The 19888-nt window shown below is 46.7% G+C and overlaps 7 protein-coding genes across 7 annotated transcripts; 1 reads left to right on the top strand and 6 right to left on the bottom strand.

Annotated features, from left to right (window-relative positions):
• Nucleotides 1–626: 626 nt before the first annotated feature.
• N7469_004964 (uncharacterized protein) lies at nucleotides 627–1751 on the bottom strand (the record flags this gene model as incomplete). The annotated part of the gene is made up of 1 exon (XM_056643884.1): nucleotides 627–1751. The coding sequence occupies one exon, from the start codon at nucleotides 1749–1751 to the stop codon at nucleotides 627–629; it is 1125 nt and encodes a 374-aa protein (XP_056503296.1).
• A 1493-nt stretch (nucleotides 1752–3244) lies between these two features.
• Nucleotides 3245–4868, bottom strand: N7469_004963 (uncharacterized protein; the record flags this gene model as incomplete). The annotated part of the gene is made up of 3 exons (XM_056643883.1): nucleotides 3245–4297; nucleotides 4355–4464; nucleotides 4607–4868. The coding sequence occupies 3 exons, from the start codon at nucleotides 4866–4868 to the stop codon at nucleotides 3245–3247; spliced, it is 1425 nt and encodes a 474-aa protein (XP_056503295.1).
• Nucleotides 4869–5430: 562 nt separating this feature from the next.
• N7469_004962 (glutaminase family protein) lies at nucleotides 5431–7539 on the bottom strand (the record flags this gene model as incomplete). Its single annotated transcript, XM_056643882.1, has 2 exons — nucleotides 5431–7355; nucleotides 7410–7539. 2 exons carry the CDS (start codon nucleotides 7537–7539, stop codon nucleotides 5431–5433), a joined length of 2055 nt encoding a protein of 684 aa, XP_056503294.1.
• A 2209-nt stretch (nucleotides 7540–9748) lies between these two features.
• On the bottom strand, nucleotides 9749–11083 carry N7469_004961 (velvet factor family protein; the record flags this gene model as incomplete). Its single annotated transcript, XM_056643881.1, has 4 exons — nucleotides 9749–10025; nucleotides 10085–10570; nucleotides 10655–10734; nucleotides 10856–11083. 4 exons carry the CDS (start codon nucleotides 11081–11083, stop codon nucleotides 9749–9751), a joined length of 1071 nt encoding a protein of 356 aa, XP_056503293.1.
• A 1929-nt stretch (nucleotides 11084–13012) lies between these two features.
• Nucleotides 13013–15024, top strand: N7469_004960 (uncharacterized protein; the record flags this gene model as incomplete). Its single annotated transcript, XM_056643880.1, has 9 exons — nucleotides 13013–13043; nucleotides 13148–13251; nucleotides 13309–13604; nucleotides 13721–13802; nucleotides 13852–13889; nucleotides 13938–14035; nucleotides 14103–14509; nucleotides 14590–14755; nucleotides 14825–15024. The coding sequence occupies 9 exons, from the start codon at nucleotides 13013–13015 to the stop codon at nucleotides 15022–15024; spliced, it is 1422 nt and encodes a 473-aa protein (XP_056503292.1).
• Nucleotides 15025–15073: 49 nt separating this feature from the next.
• N7469_004959 (putative extracellular SCP domain protein Pry1) lies at nucleotides 15074–15978 on the bottom strand (the record flags this gene model as incomplete). Its single annotated transcript, XM_056643879.1, has 2 exons — nucleotides 15074–15604; nucleotides 15667–15978. 2 exons carry the CDS (start codon nucleotides 15976–15978, stop codon nucleotides 15074–15076), a joined length of 843 nt encoding a protein of 280 aa, XP_056503291.1.
• A 973-nt stretch (nucleotides 15979–16951) lies between these two features.
• On the bottom strand, nucleotides 16952–19729 carry N7469_004958 (exocyst complex component Sec10 family protein; the record flags this gene model as incomplete). The annotated part of the gene is made up of 3 exons (XM_056643878.1): nucleotides 16952–17222; nucleotides 17276–19556; nucleotides 19618–19729. 3 exons carry the CDS (start codon nucleotides 19727–19729, stop codon nucleotides 16952–16954), a joined length of 2664 nt encoding a protein of 887 aa, XP_056503290.1.
• Nucleotides 19730–19888: the final 159 nt, after the last annotated feature.

The raw sequence follows: 19888 nt of genomic DNA, 5'->3' as shown, positions 1-19888 counted from the left end.
TCATGGACTAGGTCTTGATGTCGCTGTGTCGCCGTCCTTTGAATGCCGTCGATCGATGGGGTTCAGCAAGGACAGAATGTTCACGACCGCGCCATGACAGCCTTGGCGAAAAAAATCACAAGAGGACAAAGATCAAGTCTACGGGACAGGCCAGAATATATCCACAAAGTGCTGCGGGCAGTACCTCAAGGTGGGGTTGGGCTTTATCTATCGGTGTTTTTTTTGTTTTTGCTTTTTTCTGTTTGTTTCTTATCTTCTCGATTTCATTGGATGCATGGGATGAGGAAGATAGATGGCGCTTGGTGTTGGGAATGCCCAAATATTATATTCATTAGTGTTCGGATTCTCTCTTTCTCGGCGCAGGAAGATGGTCTTCCCTCCTTGGAATTTCTATCCTAAGTACAACGCTTTCGTGATTCGTTATATACAATGGTCGCGCCCGTGGGCGCGCATGCACGGTTTCTAGCTATGTCGACTTCGTCAAGGGCTCAAAGACGAAGAAGCTTCCGGGAGAAAATAGGGCCTGCCTGTGCCATGGAGTAGTCAGCAGCTTGTAGTTCGATATCAACCATTCACAGCCGTGACTAGCGACCTTCGATGAAGCAGCACCACAAAAAAGGACATGATCATTCTGGAACAAAGCAGCCGGTGGCATCAATAGGCCAGCTGATCAGCTCACGCCACTCTGGCCCAAGCAATTGCACAATCTCCTTGAGAACCCAAGTGCCCCAATTGCCCATCCACCACGAGTCACGTAGGTGGTGCAAGGTAACAGCATAGTGAGCGAGAACTACCAAAGCAAACGGCTCTCGCTCCCGGACCAAATCTTGAAATCGCCCAGGAATACGCAACGGCCAACAGAATGCAAAGTCTTTAGGCTCACCCCCATTCATCAGCTGCTGCAAACACTCACTCAAGTGTTCGATGGCATTTTCATAAACTCCAGCTTCGTGAGTGGGATTGCGAGATGCCTCAATTGCATTCTGTCGCTGCATTGCCCCAACCACTAGCCGGGACATGTCTGGCATCGTCGGACGTGATGCAGAAGGTCGCACAAGCGGCCATAGCTCACCATCTGCGACCCTTTCCACCGTGGTCATCATCGCTTTCACGAGCCATCGCATGAGTTCAAACACCTCCAGAAACTCGTCCAGCACGTCCGGCTTTTCGTCTTCTGCTACACTGTTGTGAATCAGACAGTATGCAAACGGCCATACCAGTAATACACAGCAGAGTGCGAATGCTGCGTTGCATTGCGATTGAGTGAGCTCTCCCGCCCCATCTGGATAGAGACCTGCTAGTGCCTGGGCATGGTGCTCCCGTGCTGCGAGTAGATATCTCCATTTGCGCTCCAGGTTCCGACTAGCTCCAGCCAGCTGCAGAGCGGATAGGGCCAAGAGTCCATGCCGAAGAGAGGGGAAACGCAACGATAATTGCGGAATTGTTGTCTTCCAAAGCAATTCCGCCGAGACATCGCGGGCCATAGATTGATATGTCGTCGTGCACCAGTGCATCATCAATTCCAGATCTTGCATACTACATGATTCCTCCGATGCGGGCGCCTCATTTATCAATGCCGACTGGCCCTCGATTGAAAGCTTCGATCGTGGCGCCAGATCTGTCATGGTGGGCGGCATCTCAATGGATGAGCTTGTGGTTTCAGTAGACGCAATGGAATCACTGGAGACTGACGACGCAGAGCGAGTTTTATCATCCAGACGCGTCAGGCGAGGTCGCGGCCGATCCACCATGATCATACTGTGATCAGGGTAAAGAGAGCCGACAAGCTAGCAAAGAAGCGTCAGATTGCTACTATAACGTTCTAATGATATAGACAAAGGTCTGGCTCATTGAATACGGAACCAGCCGGGATTAAGCTGTAACTGTCGCCGCATAGCTGCATGGACTGGGGCCGTACCTGATACTCGTGCAGGCCCCGAAGAAGTCGCTTATTGGGGGCGGCCATCGATATTAGCTTGAGGTGGGAGGATCAGCTTGAGAAAAAAAGCTTCCCTGAAGATTCAGCCCGACTTCACCTGGGCGGTGCTGAGAGCGGGCACATAAGGATAAGAACGCAAAACTGTGAAATATGATGATTTCAATAGTAAGGAGTAGATACAAAGAAAAAAGAAAAACAACGCAAAAAGAAGAGGGTCAAAAAAAGCCAACCCTGCAAGTTCACGCGTGGGGCCAACAGGCTTGCATGGCAGCACAGCAGAGCTTCAGCGATTTCCCTGAATTGGTAAATGCAGGGCCAACATGACATGTTGGTAATTCAAGGCTGCATGGCAAATGTCAAGGGACTCCTCTGCCGAAAAGAGGTTTCTCCTTTAAGCAAGTCTCCGCGAGGCGAACATCCCTGGTCCTTGCGCAAGTAGCCAAGATAGTGTATATCGCCAATTGGGAGTAAATAATGACGATGACCGAGGTCCATCAGCACTTTGATCTACGGCCGATGATGATACGAGCGACGCACTTGCCGGATCGCGGTTAGGCCCCGGAGTGGAACGAGCAAGTGGGGAGGAATTGCTGCTGTGCACTCCATTTGAGTAGCGGACGGACGGAGAGTTGGAGAGGAGCAAAGTTGATCGACCAAACAGAAAGAAGAAGAAAGTCCACGGCAAATCGAGTGGAGTCGGTCTATCCCGATGAGTCAGCAGGACGAGCACTGCGTTTTCCCAATCGGGGCATACGTGGAAATCACATGATGTACACATTGTACATACATTGTACATGGTTAGTATACATAGTTATTAGTTGTAGATTGTAATACATGCACAGTTGATTATCGTTATAAAGATGTATAGATAGATACAAATATATAGAGTGTACGTCGAACAGTACGTACTAGATGCAAAAAATGCGGATTTTAGATAGTAGTCCAAAGTCAAGTATTGTGAAAGGAAATGTCACTATACTACATACAATGTACTACATACAGTACACCATGTATCCCGCCAAGACTGGAAGGTTTAGTCTCTTCCTACCTAGAGCTTTCGCTTCAAATATCCGAGCCCTAAAGTGGCGGTGTGCTAGGCTTTAGCCCGATTACTGTAGTATTTACATACATTAGTGTACTACTCACTGTATTACTAGTCGTGCTCCAATATCAGGAAATTGTTGTAACTTGAACCAAAGTGACTTGCGTAAAAGTGTTATGAAGAGCTATGGATGCCAATCACCATTAAATGCCAATGCTAGTATGAGCATCTGATAATTCTGACCCCATCGATCAATGCCCAGACTAAACCATCCAAAACTGGGCAGGTCGTTGGACACGACCAGATGTGTATGGAATTGGACGAGCCATACCACCTCCAGGAAGGCCGATTGTTTTACCACGCAGCCATTTGCTTACAGTCGAGTTAAAGTATAAGTTATAGCCTCGAGACTGGATATTATTCAGTGTGCCCATAGTATCCGTCAAGTTCTGCACAATCGTATTGGCAGTCATGGTCCAGTTGCTGGTGGAGTCTAGATCAATATCAAAAAAGCCCTTCCCATAGCTAGAGTACGCAGTGCCAGACCAAGTACTGAAATCCTCCAGTGACCACCTGATGTAGCTACCATTGTAGACAACCAAGTCCCCCACGAGATCAGACTCGGAAACAGAAATGCTCACTTCAGCCGGCTGTAAATTATTATTATCCAAGTAGCTGGCGTAGTAGTCAAAGTCCTGCGTGATTTGAGAGAAGTTGGCGACAACCAAAACACCAGATGCAGTTTTGAGTTGGGTGCTTTTGAGAGCCACATCGGCAATAACGTTACCGAACCAAAGCGCTGGCATCGTCAATCCGGTTGTAGTAAACTTGGTGTTTGTCAGATTGAGACTTGCACCACTTAGACGAGCCTGACTGCTAAACATGGCTACGCCACCTAGCAGTCCAGCTGTACAGTCACAGTGTACTAGAGTGGCAGACTGTGCACCATCGAAGAAGACAACGGGATCCTTCTCGGAGACACTTATCACATTTCTCGCATAAATTGATCCCAAGACATAGAAGGTAGCGGAGCCAATACTAGCAGCATGTGCGACGCTGTCCTTAACATAATCGGAGCCCGCAGGAGAACCACCAGAGAAACTGGAAGATCTTTGACCGCCAGAGTACACCTGGAGATTGCTCCCATAGATTGTGCCATTTCCAGAAGCATACAATCCATGACTCACGGGACCAGAGGAATATAGCCAGGAAGTGGTCACGTTGATCACAGTATTGGACTCATATGAATAGAGCCCGGCAGCACCATTGTGGATAGTAACATTGACATGGTCAAAGACTGCATTTGAGCCTTTGGCCTGAAGAAAATGTCAAGGCTATAGTCCTTCAGTACAAAGAGTAGTCATGGAACTTACTACGTTGATTGCCGCATTGAATCCCCAGAAACTCGCCTCATTTGAATTAGCTGAATAGCCACTCTTGTCAAAAGTCATGTAGGACCTACTGAAAGAGCCCTCCTGTGTGACTAGAAGCACGGTGGTGTCGTTGGTTGTTGCAGACCAAGTAGCATGGCAAGCACTTGCAGTCTTGCCATTGACATTGTGGGTTGCGTGAAGTAAAAGGATTAATTTCACCCAGAGACAAGCCCAGTTGCCTATTCAACTCACTGCCAGACGGCTGTACGAATATCATTGCAATATCAGAATTTGGAATGATGGCACTGTCGGCCGCCCATAGCGAGGGATCAGTCACATCCGAGGGATCATCGATGGTGATGGAAGCTAAGACAACAGTCGTCCAGAGAAGAATGAGACTTGATAAAACATCATGGATTGCTGGGAGGGAACTGGATGAGAATCTTAAGTTCGATGCGGTTTCGTGGCTCTCGCTGGATCTTTTGACTGAAAAAGAAGCGTCTGATCGCCTCATAATGTACTCCATGTTTTCATATTTAACACCAAGGCCGCACAATTGTTTCGTGTGATGAGACGAACCCTCCTCCACATCAGTAGACATATTAACTGAACTGCCCCTTTCTGGGCCAAGTGGAGAAGAACCAGCTGCCGTAGGCTGTAAATCCGGGGTAGCTGTGGGGAAAATGAGAAGATGGAATGACAGGGGCCGGACCCCCACATTCCGAGTAGCAGTGACTAGCTGAGATGCTTGAAAACACTTCAATTTAGAAAGGCTACGCCAAGGAGGCATACGCAAGCTTTTGAGGGATCTTGCTTAAGCTTCCAGATTGCTGGATAGCTGGTTATGCAAAATGCTTTGGTAAGCGGGATAGTGACGTTGTGGTTCCAAGTAAAGAGCTATAAGGGAAAGTAAATTACAATGGTCCCAATGAGAATAGTATACGGGAGATATAACGGACGTCAACAGCATCAACATGGCATTATGTACATGCTGACCAATATAATTCGTCAAATATTAGGGGCGACAACGATTCAAAGCAGTGCCCCGTTGACGCGTTTGAAGCAAAATGCAGTTCTCAGGAATTCCATATATCAGCCCCAGACAACGCCGCAAGGGCAAAGTGTGACCCTAGAGTTGGCCTCGCCCGGAAAGAATAGGATTGCCCTGCAGAATACCCGTTGCTCGCCGCGACCCAATATCGATCTGACCACGGAGCAGTGTTCAGCCCATTGGTTAGGTAGGCATGCAGATCATTGATGAAAAGGTCCCTGGCCACGCCGGTGACAGTTGCAGCCACGAAAGATTGCCAATTTGTCTGGCCCCAGTATATACCCCCATCGAGAGGAACGCCTGCTGTACCCCGCACAGTAGGATAAAAGTCCGTGGTGGCATTGTAAGCTTCGTCTGGGAAGATGTCCAGGTCGAAAAGGACGTCTGGGTAGTGGTTGAAAACCAGAAACCATGGAGTAGTATCGTACTGGATCAAAAAGCGAGTGCCAGCGTCGTCTGTGCCTAGATGGTCTGTCCAGATCTTGTCCGCCCACCCCTGGCCAGTTGTGGTGTAGTTTTTCTGATCAGTGAGTGCACCATAGACAGAGAGACCAACTGCAGCTTTCACTGCCAGATTAGTTTGGTTTGCCAACTCGCCCAATGCATCATTAAGCGATAGCTGTGAGGCTGGGTATAAGCCATTCTCGTACAGGTATTCAGCATATTGTTTCAATTGTGCCGAATAGGTGCTCGACAAATCTGTTTTTCCAGAAGCTTTTTCATATGCGTATGTGAGGATAATTATATTGCCGCTCTCCTCGATTGGCATTTCTTCACCATCCTCTGGATGACCCGTGGCATTGGGATAGCTTGCACCCAGTTCGTGGACTGCATATGGCTTGGTGTATTCATCGGTGGCTTGGTACTCGAACACCGGGAGAAGGAGCAGTTTGAGATATTCTGGGCTTAGTGAATAGAATATGGGAAAGGTGGCATAAATCACGTCCACAGTGTTGATGTTCCCATCACTGGAGATCTCCTTGATGAAGGCACGTACATTATCTGTATTCAAGGAATCGTTCGGGATGGTAATTTCAATGCCACCGTAGACCTGCCGAACAGATAAAGCCAGGATATCTGAGTAATTAGACCCATAGCTAGACGTGCCAGTGCTACCAATGAGATCGTCAAAGTTGGAGGATTCACTGTTAGCTGACGAATAATCATCCAAGAAGTGAACCACTGCAGCTGTGGTATTTTTATATGTCGCTCGATAGTATCCTGTCTGTGCCGTGCCGAGAAAATCAATGGACTTTTCTCGCACATGTCCGATAGCAAAGGTCACCGTAGATGCACTAGCCGTTGTGCCCAAATCATGGACAAACCCTACTACACCATCTGAAGTCCATTCGGCATGATTTCCGCTCAAAGAACCGTTGTTAATAAACTGGTCACGTACAGCTACTCGCGGTCCCGCCTCAGTGGAGAGCGTGCTGCTGTCCGACGGGCGGGTCGCATAAACAGCGGTACCCCACAGAGCCTGGCCGTTGTCGTTCTGCGAATAAGTTGCGGCTCCGTTCCCCTCGATCTGGAACACGCCCGTCTTCCCGCTGGTGGAGTAACCCCAGTTCGTGTCACTGGTCTGACCAGTCCAACTGGAATCAATGTCAGAGTATACTTGCACGGAAGCGGAGTCACCTGCGGTGACGGTGACTGTCAAGTAGGAGAAAGGCAGTGACTGGCGAACATAATTCTTGGGCGAAACAGGCGAGAAGAAGTCAAGAGTGAACTCGCGTGAACCGGCCCTGACGGTAAAAGTGGAATGCGTGGAAGTGTAAGTGGCTGCAGTCACAGTTCCCGCCTCGGTATTGTCATTGGGGCTAGCTACACCAAACAAGTTATATGCGCTTCCATCGACGCGCGCAATAACAGACCAGACTAAATTGTTGCCGGCCCAGAACTGCGCATTTTTAGATGGCAATGATGCGACCGAATTTCCAGGTATCCACGCTATGTCAATCAATCAGTGAGACAGATCCACATAGAGCAGCAAGGAAGACTCACCCGACAAGTATGGGCTACGCACTGCCAGAGGATATGAAGGAGGCTTTACTGGAGAATAGTCAACTGCACTACTCGTTGTGATCCAACTAGCAGCTACCAGGACGACTGTGCACCAGGCGCGGGTTAACATGGCGTGGAAGAAAGATGATAGGCGAATATGATCATTCTACACGGCGCCTGCTGGCGATTTTATCGTTGATATGGTGATTCCTTCAGCACGAAGAAAAAGAATGAGGACTTGTGCCAGGTTTGTAGTGAATGGCATGGCTTCCAACGGCGAGGGGCTAGGGGCTTAAATAGCTCTCCGAGATTTGACAGACATTCAATCACAACATAAGGAGAAGACCTTGCGTGAGGCTGCTCTCATGCAAATCATCTTGTCGGTAAGATGGGCGTGGGATGTAGACCTGGAGAGACGATATCATTTGCTGGCGGGGATGTACTGTATACTAAACAAAATGAGCAGGGATGAATGTTGCAATTGCTGAAGTAGCACGCCATCCTGTACTCTCTGCGCAGTCGACTGAATCGGAAGTCATTATATTGACGAATAAATAAACGAGTCTGACAAAAAGTGGTCTTTCGCGAGAGACGAGAGGCGAGGGCCGAGGGTAAATGGTTGATAGAGGTTGTTTGCTCAGAAGAGGAGCAGATCGCGTGATATCAGTCATCTGCATACCCCGCGAGAGTAGAGACACAATACAAACCATACTATGCTATGCTATATAACTTGAATATTATATATACATACATTTTGAACTGGACCTTAGTCGGTATTCATTTTTGCAAAATTAACGATATTCATCACGCACTTGGTCGCGAATTCATCGCCATAATATTGGCTAACACTTCATCTTCAACTGACGGCTATTGTAACAAGCGATATCTGGACTCCGGAGTATCCAATATGTATTGAATTAATAAATCTTATATTTGGTTTCTAGTGGCAGGTGAACGAAAGAAAGATAATATACACCGAGTAGAAGACAATGGCATGAATGCTCGCATGCGCTATTTGACTCGTCAGCCCTAACATCAACATACAGTAGTATGTATCTGAGCAGTGTAAATAATAAGTCAGGTAATTTTCGTACACCAAAGCCTTGGTGGATCCAGGAAGAATAAAATCCGGGCCTGACAGACTGTTTATTCGCTCCTAAGCTGTCCGAATGATGTAGAAAGGCGAGCATTATATAGCCGTTACCTATGGCGAAGGCTAGAAGACATCATTGTGTTGGATGATATTATACAAGAGAAACCTGTTATAACAAGCATTTGGCTCCCAAGTTCATTTATCTTCATTTAGGGATTCTCCAGGGATTCGTTAGTTAATGTCAAACAACGAGATAGGTAGTCACCAATCTGGGGGACCCATGAAGCATTCGAGGGTCATGCCAGTTTATGTATAGTCTGGGCGTCTCTGAAAACTACCCTCCTCTCATTCCATTTTGGAGACAGGGATATCAAACATTACACTAATCTTTCCTTCAGAGTGTAGATTGCACCAGATAGCTCTCAACCTCAGAATGGCAACATGCTCGGGTATAGTACTACGCGTTTTGAATAAAACATGGGATAAATACTAGAGGTAGACCGCCAAGATGATAACAAGTGATAAACTCAAATACCGACAGTGCATTGTGATTGTGCAAAATCCACGCACCTGGTTACGAGAATCTGATATAACTAGGGATATTCTGGAAATGTTTACCCATTGGTTGTTTCGGACCCGAATCCCTGCTCCTGGGAGTAGCCCCATTTTAACCTTAAGTACGCCACGAAGTACGGTCCCACCTGGACAACCATCCCTTCGGTACAAACCAAAAATTGTGGATTTCGGTTGGAATGATTAGCGTTGAAGAAAGTAGTGGAGCGTTGATCACTGAATAAAAAATATGTATATATACTATATAGAGATATACGAGCAGCTAGAGGGCCGCCGAGGTATAAACACGGCCCCGACCAACAAACACAAAACTCCCCAGCACCAATCCGTATAAGCAATATAGAGAATAATAAAAAGAGAAAAAAAAAGAAATGAGGAAAGGAAGAGAGAAGTGCAATGACGAAAACAAGCCCATCCCAAAGTGTATAAAAAAACAGATCACCAAAACGCCATTTAAGCCATCACGCCTCCTTTTTTTGCAGCCTGGCATCTTTGTTCCACCGGTTCAAGCAAGAGGAATCAAATCTGATCTCCAAGAAGAGGTGCAAGAGTAAACTGGGGTAATATGAGCAAGCTCGAATAGAAAAAAGGACAAAAAAAATAACAGAGAAGAAAAAGAAGAAGAAAAAATAATAAAAAAAGAAAGAAAGAAAGAAAGAAAAGTAGAGGGTGTCTAATAATCATCTCCATCATCGTCATCTCCATCCCCACCTCGGCCCCGGGGTCCCTTAACACCATCCTTGCGGATAGGAATCTTGATTCCTTGTAAAGCGAAGCACTTGCTAAGTTGTGTACTTTCGATGACACCGGGGAACTTTTTGGCAGAAAAGACTTGGAAAGGTTCACTAAAAACCGAAGCCAGGACCGGCGCAGAGCCATGGTTGATCACGGGAGCACCGTTGCTCGTGTCAGTTGATGGCGTTCCGACATTAACGAAACTCATCTTGAGTCTAGTTCAGGAGTTAGTACGTCTCTCATCTTCTGTACTTGGTGCCGTAGAAATCCTTACCGGAAAGTGCCCTCAGTTCGTACACTCAAATCTTGCAAGATAAACCAAACACCAATTTTATTATCCGGATCGGTTAATCGGAAAGCGCTGGCGCTGAGACTTCCAATCAGATTACGTGTAAACATCCCTCCTGGGCCACCCGCGACGGGCTGTGCAGGGGACATGGCGGCGGGCATTTGGCCACCCGAAGGGAAGCCGTATGGTGGATACCCGACCGGTTGCTGTGAGGCATATGGGTTTTGATTTTGATACATCTGTCCGCCACCATAATAATTCATGCCGTATCCGACGGGAGGTGCACCATATGCACTTTGGCCATATCCGGGATAAGTTGGGGAGAGATTTTGGGGAGGTGGAGGATAAGAGGAAGACATGGCGGTAGAGATGGAAGGCGAGGTCGCCGAATGCTTCACTAGATTGACTTCATTGGTACCATCGGCATTCCAGAGATCAACGGTGAGGACATAAAAGGATGTATCGATTTCACTAGATGTGGGCAGTCAGCAGGGGAAGAAGCAGCCACCAGGCCATAACATAAAAGAAAATCAATAGTGTAATCATGACACATACTTGATATCAATTTCTTTACCGGAGTGGATATCGCGCACGATGAGTCGAATGCAAGGGGGAGGGGTGATAGGTCTTCGATCCTAATAAAATTGATTAGGTCAGGTCAAATTAAACCATCTCCGGGGAGGGGAGAGAGGGAGAGAGGGAGAGAGGACGGGGGTGGAAGGTGGGACGTGGGACATGGGAAGCTATATCACTTACCTTATCACCAAACCCGCACATTCGAGCGCGGATGGGTTGTTGCACGACCTGTAACGACCATTTGCGACCATCATATTCTGTTTCAATAGGCGCGAGATGATCGGAGGAGAGAAGAGGACCAGAGCCCGGGGTTGGATAGGCAGCGGACGGAGCAGGGACGCGGTCCATTTGAAGCGGCGGTGGTGGCTGCGGCAATGGATGGGTCCTTTCCTGCTCTATAGCGTACATGGTTCGAGATGGAGAGGAACCGGGGACGACACGGGACAGACTTGCGACAATGAAATGACGGACCGTTCCTACAAATCGAACAGATGAATCTCCTTTGGTTCGATTCCTTCTCGAGAGAGGTGGATGGAATAGGAGGAGAGGAGAAAAAAGGAGAGTAAAAAGTGTAGCATGCGACCCGGTGAAATTTCACACACGTCAGTGTTGAAGCATCGACTTTGAAGAATGAAAGATGAAAGAGGAAAGATTGAGAGCGGTGAAAGACGTTCAGAGGTGGGGGGGGGGGAAGAATAAAGTGACGTTCTCGACATTAAAAGGATATTCGGGTGGAGGTACTTAAAAGATACCGCAATTGATTATGGAGTAGCCATAGAAGAATAAGTACCAACCAAGTAGGTAATACATGGAACCATGTCTGGCCCGAATAGAACTGGGCAAATGCAGGTACTCGACCCGGCCAGTTGGGACTTGCTGCTGTTTGCGGAAAATTCCATTCATTCAGTCCTCTACAGTAGCCAATACGGTATAGCCAGTAATGTACATCCATACAACCTCATTTCACTCCACTCGATGAATCCGGCGATCACTAGCATTTGATTATTGAAGCTGAATCTGCACTGAAGGCAATTCTTAGGACTTGTATTCTCGACACTTCACCGAGATCATACCGAGTGTACAACGTACTATTGGTTCGTTAACTACTTTATAACTAGTTAACTTACTAGGTATAGATGACTAACAGTTGAGTAGAAAAAATATCATTCTTTTTGTTGTTCTTTGCCGTTCTTTCTCCCACCCTCTCAAAAGCCCGAAATTGCGAAAATGACAGAAGAAGCGGGAGGCGGTGGCTCAAAGCGGTCAGCAGCAGGTGCCAGTGTATCGTCACTAACTGGATAAACTCCTACAGTACTTATTGAAGTCGGAACTTATCTTAATAAAGTAGGACTTTTATGATATAAATAATGTATACAAATAGCATGGCATTCAATCCTCTGGGTAGCTCGGCTCCTGCCGATCCATTCTTCGTCGGCCCATGTTTTCCATCGGGACCGCTTCCTCGTGCAGTTCATCAACGGTACTCCTACATGTACCAACCCAGTATCTATCAATCTAGCAATATCCTACTATCTTGTGTTCACCGTAGTAAACTGTCTGGTGCATGATACTACACACTGGGTAGTGTGGATGATATAACTACCCGTACTAGTACTATACGAGTACAAGAATGGCAATACTCCCAATTTATTGATCTACGGAATCATTTCCTATTTTCGCCGAATTGCACCAAAGAATGATTAAACATAGACTTAGATTGCCGGATGAAAAAAAAAAATATCTTAAGTTCTCGACCGCAAGGGAACCTTAAATTCTACAAATTGAGATGAAGTTGTACAATGCAAGTGGAGGATGTTAGAACATATCGTATGCATTAACTGTATATAGGTCGGTAGCCAAATTCAAGATCATATCCCACCGCATTCTAATGTACCATTTTACATATTCGTGGGCTTAATGGCTTTTATTCAAAACATCATGACTAGACATTTGAACCAGGATGTCTAAGAAACCAGCCGAGACTATATGAACTAGGTAATGCGAGAAGTCCCTACCTATTACTATATGGTTAGCACGGGTGCTGCCCCGTGCAATAGCTCCGCTCATCTTTAAAGCCCCGAACAGTTTATTTTAAATCAATATAGATACTTTGAAAAATCTCTTAATGCTATCATCTATGTCTTCAATTCCGAAAAGTAAATAGATACCCTAGACCACAACTAACGCTCTTTTGTCATTAGGAGATCATGGTATTTCTGCCTAAGGCCACAAAGTGACTAAGCAATTTAACGTCACCGACATCAACGCATCGACAGTGAAAGATCTCATCTCACATGCAAGATTGACTTCTCGAGGTCAAACAGTGGTTCAACCGAAATGAACCGAGACATTCCGGGCTTCTATTACGGTAAGTTGTCCGAAATTTGTCTTTGTTTTGCCAATGCCGTACATATAATACAAGTGACGGTTTCAATGAACCCATATTTTCTCCAACTAACCTGCTGGTTCCAGACGCCGAGAAGAAGAAGTATTTTAAGATCCAAGCCAATCATGTCGCCCCACCGGGAGCACAGTATTCTAAAGATTCCGTGAAGAGGAAGCGAAATGACCAAGAGGTTCGGGTCTCAATCAGCCCATAAAGAGACAAGAGAAATAGAGCTGATCTTGAACAGAAACAACATAAACGCGCCCAGCGGACCCAGCGGATGGCTAAAGAGACTGTTCGAAAAGCGGGACTCATGAATCATCCACTGGTTAGGAACGAGAGGGAAATTGGATCCCGTATTCTTCCACTCTATCTCCAACAAGAGAAGCAGGCTCGCATCTATGTCAGCCAATTGCATCGCAAAAAGTTGCATCAATTTGAGCCTTGGCCCGACTATTCGATTCAGCACGTGCTGCGAAATCCCCGGTCTGGAATTCTTATAGCCAGTAAGTATCTTCGTCATATTGGTGTGACTGCATTTTGGTATACTGCTTATTGTTTTGTCATCTAGGCGGCCATCGTGGACTCGAGTCGTCAGTATCGTAAGCATTGATGTTTCTTCCCCCGAGACTAAATAATTATCTGACTTCAAATCATAGTGTGTGTTTTCCAGATTTTGAAGAGATGAGTTGGACTTACAACCGGACAATGGAAAGAGTTCTTTTCAAAGAAGCATATAGGGTACGCTTTTTTCTTACATGAAATTCGTCAACTGCTAACGCGCCTTCAGCTATCATCGATATCACTGAGCCATACTGGCTATCTTCTGTAAGACAGTTGTTTCTGCTTTAGATTCGACCATCTGACAATATTTAGAGCCACAATGGATAGTGGCCCAGAAGGTGACTCCTTTCTCTCTCCACGAATGCTCCCTGGACCAGACGACCAGGGGGACTACCAATGGCCGTCTTTCTGTGTGTTTCTATCTTCCCCCCCCCTTCCAGACGGAGAGATACCCTACGCAGAGCTGATTCCACCCAGTTTCCCACCCTATTCGTATCCGAACTACCCCTTCACTATGGTGCTCCGCTGCATGTCCGATAGGCGACAAAGCTCTCTTCGCCATTGGTACCTCAAATGGCTTACATACACTTGAAGGCTTTGGAAGTCACTGGACAGTCTCCCAGAAACCGTTCCCTAATGATGCTGGTTCAAGGAAACATGGTAATCAGCAAGGTTTTCGTGAACACGGAAACTCGTCCCATTCAAGCGTCAATGCAGTAGAATGGCTGAACGGGGATGTGATCGCATCTGGAATGCGTAACTCCTCTGTTTTTCTTCATGATCTCCGCAGTGGAGGTAGTGCGACAAGACTGCAGCATCCGCACTCTGTTACGAAGATCCGCAAGATCGATCCATATCGACTGGTAGTCTCGGGTAACAATTCCGTATGTTTTCTTCTTTCTTCTTTGCTTAATAAGAAGGTCTTTTGATTTCACATCTTGATGGATGCTCACTATTGAATCAGCTACGGATGTATGATATAAGATTCGCACCCAATGGCCTCCAGCCAAAGCCAAAGCCCATGTCACCATCCCATACCTCCACCCGCCCATATATGACATTCCCAGAATATTCACCTGATATAATTTCCGACTTCGATGTGAGCCCCGATTTGGGACTATTAGCAACCGGTAATCCACCCAAGTATCTTCTGTCTTTTTCGAGTCCATCTTTTCTAACAGCAATCTCGTTTGTATCAGCTTCGGATGACTGCACAGTCCAGCTGTTCTCGCTGCAGACCGGCGAGTTAGTCCCATCACCATTGTCAAAGTACAAATATCATAATCCGATAAACTGTCTGTCTTTCGAGAATAGCGAGACAAATATCAGCTTGGGTGGACCTCAAACACCAAGTCTGCTAGTTTGTTCGAAGGCAACGGTTGATGAATGGACGTGGTAACTTTGACGATTAACTCAATATCGTCCCGAATATCATTGGCATCATCTTCTCATGTAAATAGACTCATTCCAATGGCAACGGTCATACAACCTGATAATGCCAGGTAAAATCGAAGGCCCAAGACGATTTTCGCGGATGCACCTTCAGTTGGCTCCGCCGTTCCTGTAGACCCTGAACCTGAACTTGTTGATGATGGATTCCCTTGTTTCACATTCATCCTGAAGAACTTGTTGTGCATTCCCACCACATTACCCGCAGGAGTATATTCGCACACAACGTACCAGCCTTGTGCTCTAGAGCTACCATCGGGTTCTCGGGCAACGAGATGAATCTCATTTTGATCACTTATCTCTGACCCTTCTGTATCTCTGCGTCCATGGTTTTTGGAATATCCACAATTGATCGCTGCACATCCCACTTGGGTCGTAGTTTTCCATACCAGCTGTGTGAAATGGCCAGTAGCTTCTGTGAAGCCTGTGGGCTTTTTAAAATCATACATATCGCGCTCATCACCCCATGCCTCGATGGCTGCGGATGCATTAGGGTATCCGAAAGCCAGATTTTCCCCATATGGGCCATCCTGTAACATGGTTAGTATGAGAAACGCAACCCAGCCAGATTATCATGGCCTCATATACGTACAGAGTGTTTCCAAATACATGTCTCCGCCCAATCCCGCGCGTATTCTGTCAGGGTATCGTTCCAGACCAAAGGGGAAGCGTCGTGAGTAGTACGATACTCATTGCTCACTTTCAAAACCGTATTCTTAAAGTCATCCACCGAGGTGTAAGATGGCGGAGTCGGGACAGTTGGTGTTGCATATACGGTCTCCGCTGCTTCAACTGTGACCTTTTCAGTTACATAGGCTGTCTTTTGTGCATCTACAGCCAGCAATAAGCCGGCAATAGTCACCAGGAGCATCCGCAAGGAAAACCGGCGGCCAAAGGTAGCCATGTTCGGTGTAATCTTTAGACGTCGATCGTTTTATCAAAGAGATGAAATATTGAGCTGGTCTTTTCGGGGCCTATATCACAACATGCTTGTGGATACTGTGAAAGAGATAGGTGAATGAATCCAAGTTGACGAGGTGGGCTTTCTCAAGTTTTAGGCCCAGGCAATAATCATCTCATCATAGGAAATTCGGACTCCAGAGCGGAAATGTATTAACTGATTTCCATGGATAGTCAAGGTACCATGATGAGATTAGGTAGAATCTGGGGCTTCAATGTCATGAGAATAACCCATGGAACCATGATCTGCGGTTCCAGATGTGTACTGTACATAATGTTTGAGGATGACAGATATTAGGGCCACCAATTGGTTCTGCAGCAGGTTGCTACCCTGAAGTGGCAGAATATGAGGGTCATCACCGTCATCTAACGAATGACTCTCAGCAGTCTGAGACTAAATCTGTGACTGTCTGACCCTGACACTTTGTCCTGTCGACTGTTGGTTCGGATGGTCCGGTTGTCGTTTCAAAGTGGAGCGGCGCGTTCCACTACCCGCCGTTGACGTCAGGTCCGGTTAGATGCTACCTAAAGCTCTGACAGGAGGTAGTAATAGTGAATAAATTAATAGTGAAGTGGAGGGGCTAAGCAGATAATGAAATCAGTAAATTATTCGTTGCGAGTATCTCATGCTTGAGCTCACAATTACAGGCCTGTGATTGTTGTGGTGCACAGTGTACTCAAGTTTAGGGTTTTTCTGATATATATATAGTTGGGCTTGGCATGTCCGAATTGGTGACATTTCCTTGCCGCTTTAAGCCCTCAAACCTGGTGGTTTTTGTATACCAAAGAAGACATCATAAGAATTAGGTCGGCTGGTTCAGACGAATTTAAGTAAACTAGTATGCTAGTAGCATATCGAATTTAAGAATTTCTAAACTCTCTGTACATTTATATACTGTGCAAGTCGCGAAGGTGGTTTACATGACACTGCATCCAACACCGTACATCGCTCGTTCCACGTCTGGCTTCACCTGGTACCAGTCGGCCCGGCGTTCCGCAAACTCGTACACTTCTTCCGCTCGCCAAATGCCATGAAACCGATCACCATCTGCGATGACTGTTGCGAGTTCTTTTGCGTCGGATGTGTCGATCAAGTAGATTTGGGCTAGCTCTCGGAATGCCTTGAAGTAGAGAAGAAGTTCGTTATTTCGTAAGGTCTGGACAAACTTGAAATAATGATTCATGTCACTGACATGGATGTTAGCAAGTTCTGCTACTCACTGGCAGCAGTTTTGACTTACCTGATAAGTTTGAGAGATCCCTCCACGCTGATGCGTTGTCGTTTAAGGTGTTTGCACAGAGCAGTGAACAGGCGCAATCCGACTTCTTGGTTGAAGACATCTAATGTGCTTTTGTCTGTGCTCCCCACTAGCATCTGCGTGTGTGACGAAACAACGTCCACGATCGATGCCGCGGCTGGGCTGACGCTCACATCCATAGTCTGTCGGTGTGGATCCGCGGAAACTCCAGGATTGAAGTCCGTGGCCAACTGCCGGGTAGCTAGAATATAATCAACTTCTTCCATGAGTACATCAATACCCTTGTTGAGACCAGCCGCGACCCGCTCATCCAGCATCTGTTCAAACCTTTTCTTTTCCTTGTTTGCCGGGTCCAAGAAGTCATTCCGATCCGTGAGACTTGTTCCAATCAACTCTTGCTCATAGAATACATCCACCATTTGCAGAATCAAATCACCCACGTTGACCAGTTCCAGGAAGGTCACTAATGGCTCCACACCGGATTGATCACGCTCTTCATGCTCCCTTGGTCTATAGTTCGACAGATGATCCACCGCTTTATCAAAGCCGATGATAACATGGCTGTGACCTAGGATCCGTAACAAAGCAACGAAGATCGCCTGGCATTGTCGTTTTGCCGCTGCCCCAAATTCACCACCAAGTCGGACAAACTGAGCGGCTCTCTCGAGGCTTGATTTAGCTGAATGAACGAGACCAAGTGCAATCTCAATACTGAAGAGAGATCGAATTCCCTCCATTTTCGACTTCATGATAGCGGCTTTTGCAGCTAACTCTGTAGTAGGGACCTCCTCGACTGGCATTGGCGCGGGTGAAGACATCGTTGAGAATCGATTGGGGCTTTTTGGTGCGGTGCTATCACCATTTGCCTGGGTATCTGATTTGGCTCCCTCGGCGGTCTTTGAAAAGCTGGGCAAAATATTGACAGGCATCATAATCACTTTCTTAAAGGATGTTAGGAAATCACGCTTATCGGCTTGGCGGTTGATATTTGACATCAAAAACGATTCTGTAGAAGCTGCTTGCTCGGATAATTGACGATCCCAATCCGCAACCGTGGCCTGTGATCTCTTCCGGAAAAAGTCAAGCTCTTCTGCAAGGTACAGATCAATGTGCGGTTCGTAGATTTTGGCAACGACGGTGTCCAAGTAGTGATCGAAATTCTCGCCCGAATTGCGGATTGGGAGTAGAGACTCTGATAAGTTCATGCATTGTATAAATGTAATGGAGATCGCGGTCAGGTACGATTCCATGTTTGTACGGTGCAGTTCATCGAAGATGGCAGTTAGGAATGGGTAGAGGACATCCTGGCCGACTTTCTCCATGAATGGCAGACCAACCTCTAACTGAGGTGGAAATACTCTATTCATGATGGAGATCTCCTCATTATACCCCACACTCAGGCGAGTGAAGAAAGCCTGGGTGTGCTGCAATTTAACCGCCCCTGTTGATGCGTCGATACAGTCAGCAATGGTGCCCAGTTCGGACTTTCTTGTCATCAAGTGATTGTGGTGGATAAAAAGATCGACAGCAGACCGGCCGCCATTGAGAATCCATAGTATGTGGCCATATTTGCGCATGACTCCATCGATATCACCGCTTTCATATCCATTCCGAAATTCGTTCAATGCCGCAGTTTCGAACATAGATATAGTATTTTCCAGACGTTCCACGCGATCTTGCCATCCGTCTGTCATGTCAGATTTCGCAAATGCCAGCAGCTGCGAAAGAATTTTGGCTTGAGCTTGTGGATCTTTATATTTTGTAAAGACGAGATTCTCGGTCGAGGGTCCCTTCGTGGCAATGTCATTATAAAAAGGTGCCAAGGCGGCATGGATTTTGCCATACTCCTGGCGAGCTTCACCCCGGATTGATTTTGCATTTTGAAGAATCGATAAAACAGGATCTTCATCATCCATTTCCAAGATATCGGTTTGTGGCGCAGTCTTTCCCAATTCAATCTTATCAAAGCCGTCGGACAAGTCATTCACCCCGGAGTTGGGAAATTTTTCAAGCGAAATAGTGGGAATCACGCTTCTGACTTCTTCGGCCATCTCCTTCTGTTTAACTGTGTCCAGATTCGCAACTGTCCCAAAAATCGTTTCTGCGTGTTTCCGCGCATCGGATTCGTCCCAGCATCCAATCCGTTTCAGCCTCTGCACCCATCGTGTGTCGTCATAAGCCATTTCGTGAAGCAACCTGCATGAGCTCGCTGCTCGGATGAGATCCACCGGATCGAGGTATTCAATGATTGAGGACATAATCTCTAAAGAATGTCAGCTGTCCAGGTCTGATTGACCACGAATAGATAACTAGGCTTAACGCACCCGCTGGTAATGACCCTCTAGCAATGTCTTCCATTGATGCCATGCGCAGTGAGGCAAGCACATCTCTGCGCGGTGGTCGAGCCGGTGTCGACCCTTTCTTCCCGTTTGGCATCTTGGATTCGTGGTATCTTCATCGGGGAGTTACAGTTGTGTTGTGTTCGGCGGGGGTTAGCTAGACCGAGTGGGGGGGCGAATCTTGACGCTGTCCAGCTCACTCGAGCTTGTGAAGGTCGTGGAGGACACAATTCCGCCAAATGAGAGACAAAATGGC

The sequence above is a fragment of the Penicillium citrinum genome (genome assembly GCF_028827155.1).
Source record: "Penicillium citrinum strain IBT 23319 chromosome Unknown utg000003l:1.0-4596430.0:1.0-4598250.0, whole genome shotgun sequence".
Classification (NCBI taxonomy): Eukaryota; Fungi; Ascomycota; class Eurotiomycetes; order Eurotiales; family Aspergillaceae; genus Penicillium; species Penicillium citrinum.
The sequence above is the reverse complement of the archived record's forward strand: the minus strand, read 5'-3'. Positions and strand labels throughout refer to the sequence as shown.